The sequence below is a fragment of the Carlito syrichta genome, unplaced genomic scaffold (genome assembly GCF_000164805.1).
Source record: "Carlito syrichta isolate Samal-C Ts95f unplaced genomic scaffold, Tarsius_syrichta-2.0.1 Scaffold316023, whole genome shotgun sequence".
NCBI lineage: Eukaryota > Metazoa > Chordata > Mammalia > Primates > Tarsiidae > Carlito > Carlito syrichta.
Window position 1 is genome coordinate 329,231 of NW_007260119.1, and position 2,186 is coordinate 331,416.

The 2,186-nt window shown below is 65.7% G+C and overlaps 1 protein-coding gene across 1 annotated transcript in view; it reads right to left on the bottom strand.

Annotated features, from left to right (window-relative positions):
• WT1 (Wilms tumor 1) overlaps window positions 1-2,116 on the bottom strand; it is a 43,618-nt gene extending 41,502 nt beyond the window's left edge. The window contains exons 1-2 of the mRNA XM_021706799.1: window positions 2,107-2,116; window positions 467-662 (exon numbers count right to left, since the gene is read on the bottom strand). Of these exons, the coding sequence (XP_021562474.1) occupies window positions 467-662; window positions 2,107-2,116 (206 nt within the window). The remainder of the gene's footprint in view (window positions 1-466; window positions 663-2,106) is intronic.
• Window positions 2,117-2,186: the final 70 nt, after the last annotated feature.

The following is a 2,186-nucleotide window of genomic DNA, read 5'->3' on the forward strand; positions in this document are numbered from 1 at the left end:
GCAGGGAGCGGGGCCGCCAGGCCCGAATGCGACGCGGGCGTGTGGGAGGAGGCCTCCAGGGCGCCGCGAGCCTCGCGTCCCGCGTCAAGTTCCCCGGAGCTTCCGCGGGTTCAGCTGAAGGGCGCTGTCCCCAGAGCATCTGGGATGGAAGGAGGCTCACTTTTTTGCACGGGAGGTCTCGCTCAGTCGCCCAGGCTGGAGGGCAGTGGCACGACCACGGCTCACCGCAGCCTCTACCTCCTGGGCTCGGGCGACGCTCCCGCCTTAGCCTCCCGAGTGGCTGGAACTACAGGCGCGTCCGGTTTGTCTGTTTGTAGAGACGAGGTCTCACTACGTTGCCCAGGCTGGTCTCCAACTCCTGGGCTCAAGGGATCCTCCCAACGTGCTGGGGTTACTGGCGTGAGCCACCGCGCCGGCTAAGACTCGGTCTCCTCTTTTTTTAAGAGAGCGGGCTAATTATCCCAACTGGCCGTGGGCTGGACACTGCCGGGGAAGGGGCGTTCTGGGGGAAGGGCCCCCCACGCGGGTCCCGCGCTTACCCAGCGAGCCCTGCTGGCCCATGGGGTCCTCATGCTTGAAGGAGTGGTTGGGGAACTGGGCCGCATGATGCGAGGGCGCGTGGCCGTAGCCGGGCGTCCCGTCGAAGGTGACCGTGCTGTACCCTGCGGGAGAGAGGTGTGGCGTCAGGGGGTTTCGGGAAGCCAGGACGGCGGCTGCACTGGGGCCGGCGGGGGTCCCGACCCGCCTTGGGATCCGAGGAGGGTCGACCGCCCGCTGGATTCCCACCCCCTTCCGACTGACACCCTGGCCGCCGCTGTCCGTGCGCCTCCGTCCTCCGCGGTGTCTCCTGGCGAGATGAGACAAGAACTGTCGCCCGCTGGGCAGGGAAAGTCGTTGTCCCCCAAAACCAAACGCGCGCTCTCGCGGGCGCGAGAAACACAGCGCCCCGCCGACCCCGCGTCGTAAATCAAGGCCGCGCACCGACGGCGTTAATGACCCGGAGCCAGCGCAACCGCGGGTCTTACAACCGGGGAGTAATTGCTGAGTAACGTTATCCGCCTGAGGCTGCACGACCCGACACCACGACACCCGAGGCCCTCGGGAATGCCGGGAAGGGGGAAAGAAGGGGCCCGTCCCGACAGGCCGCGGCGGGACTGTGTCCGCCTTCGCTCCATTCCCCGCCCACCCGGCGCCCAGGGTGTGCGACGCTGACCCCCGCTGTGGGGTCGCCTTCCTAAATTCCCAGTCGGCAAAGCCGGTTTCTTCAGAGCTCGCCTTCCTAATTCTGTAGGCCCTCTGCCTCAGTTTCCCTGTCGAGATACCGCCGGCGCTCTTCCCCGCTCGCAGGAAGTGAACAAAGGAATGCGCGCCTAAGTCGGAAAAACTCGTCTTTGATGATAATTAAGCTGCTTTAAATCCCCACCAACTTTTGAAAAATTGTTGTCGCCTCGGGCGGGGGAGGGGGGGTACTTCGGTGTCAGTTCAGTTCCCGGTCCTTGGACCCAGGGGTGGGGCCCGCTCCTTCTAGCGCAGGCTCTGGAATCTGTGGCCCGAGTTCCCCGCTAGGTGACCAGGGAGAGAGCCGGCGCCCCCTCGGCTCCCTGCAGGGCCACCCTTCAGCCTCAGTTCCTTCTGGCCCGGCAGCGGCGCCGGGTCTCCAAGCCCCTCGTTCTCGTACTCAGCAGTGGGCTGGGGCCACCGGCCCCTCTCCCGAGCGGTCCAGGCTCCGCTGCAAGTGTCCGCGACAACTCAGGACAGGGACAGGAGGCCGTGGCCACCTCTGGAAACACAGCTTCAGCCCTGCACTGCTCAGCGCCACACGCTGGGGATTTCAGAAGCCACCAGCGCGTCTTATCTGTGTGACCCCAAGGGAACTCCACTCCCTGCCCGCCAAGTGGGCTGATAGCCCCTGCCCCGACGGGCGGGTGAGCTCGCGCGCAGGCCTCCGGGGGCTTCCTCGGAAAGCAGAGGCCCGGCCCTCAGCCTACAGACGAAATTAGGCCGCGGTGCCCCATCCGCCCAGAGGGAAGGCCAGATTTCTTGCAAGGACGTTTCTTAAATAAAGAGGAGAAATGGACGCGACAAAGAAAAGTCTTCCAGACGAACCCTTCTCCATGTCCGAGCCGACGAGCAGGCGGCGACCCCCACCGCGCCGTCCCCAGCTCCTGCTCCAGACTGTCCGCGGG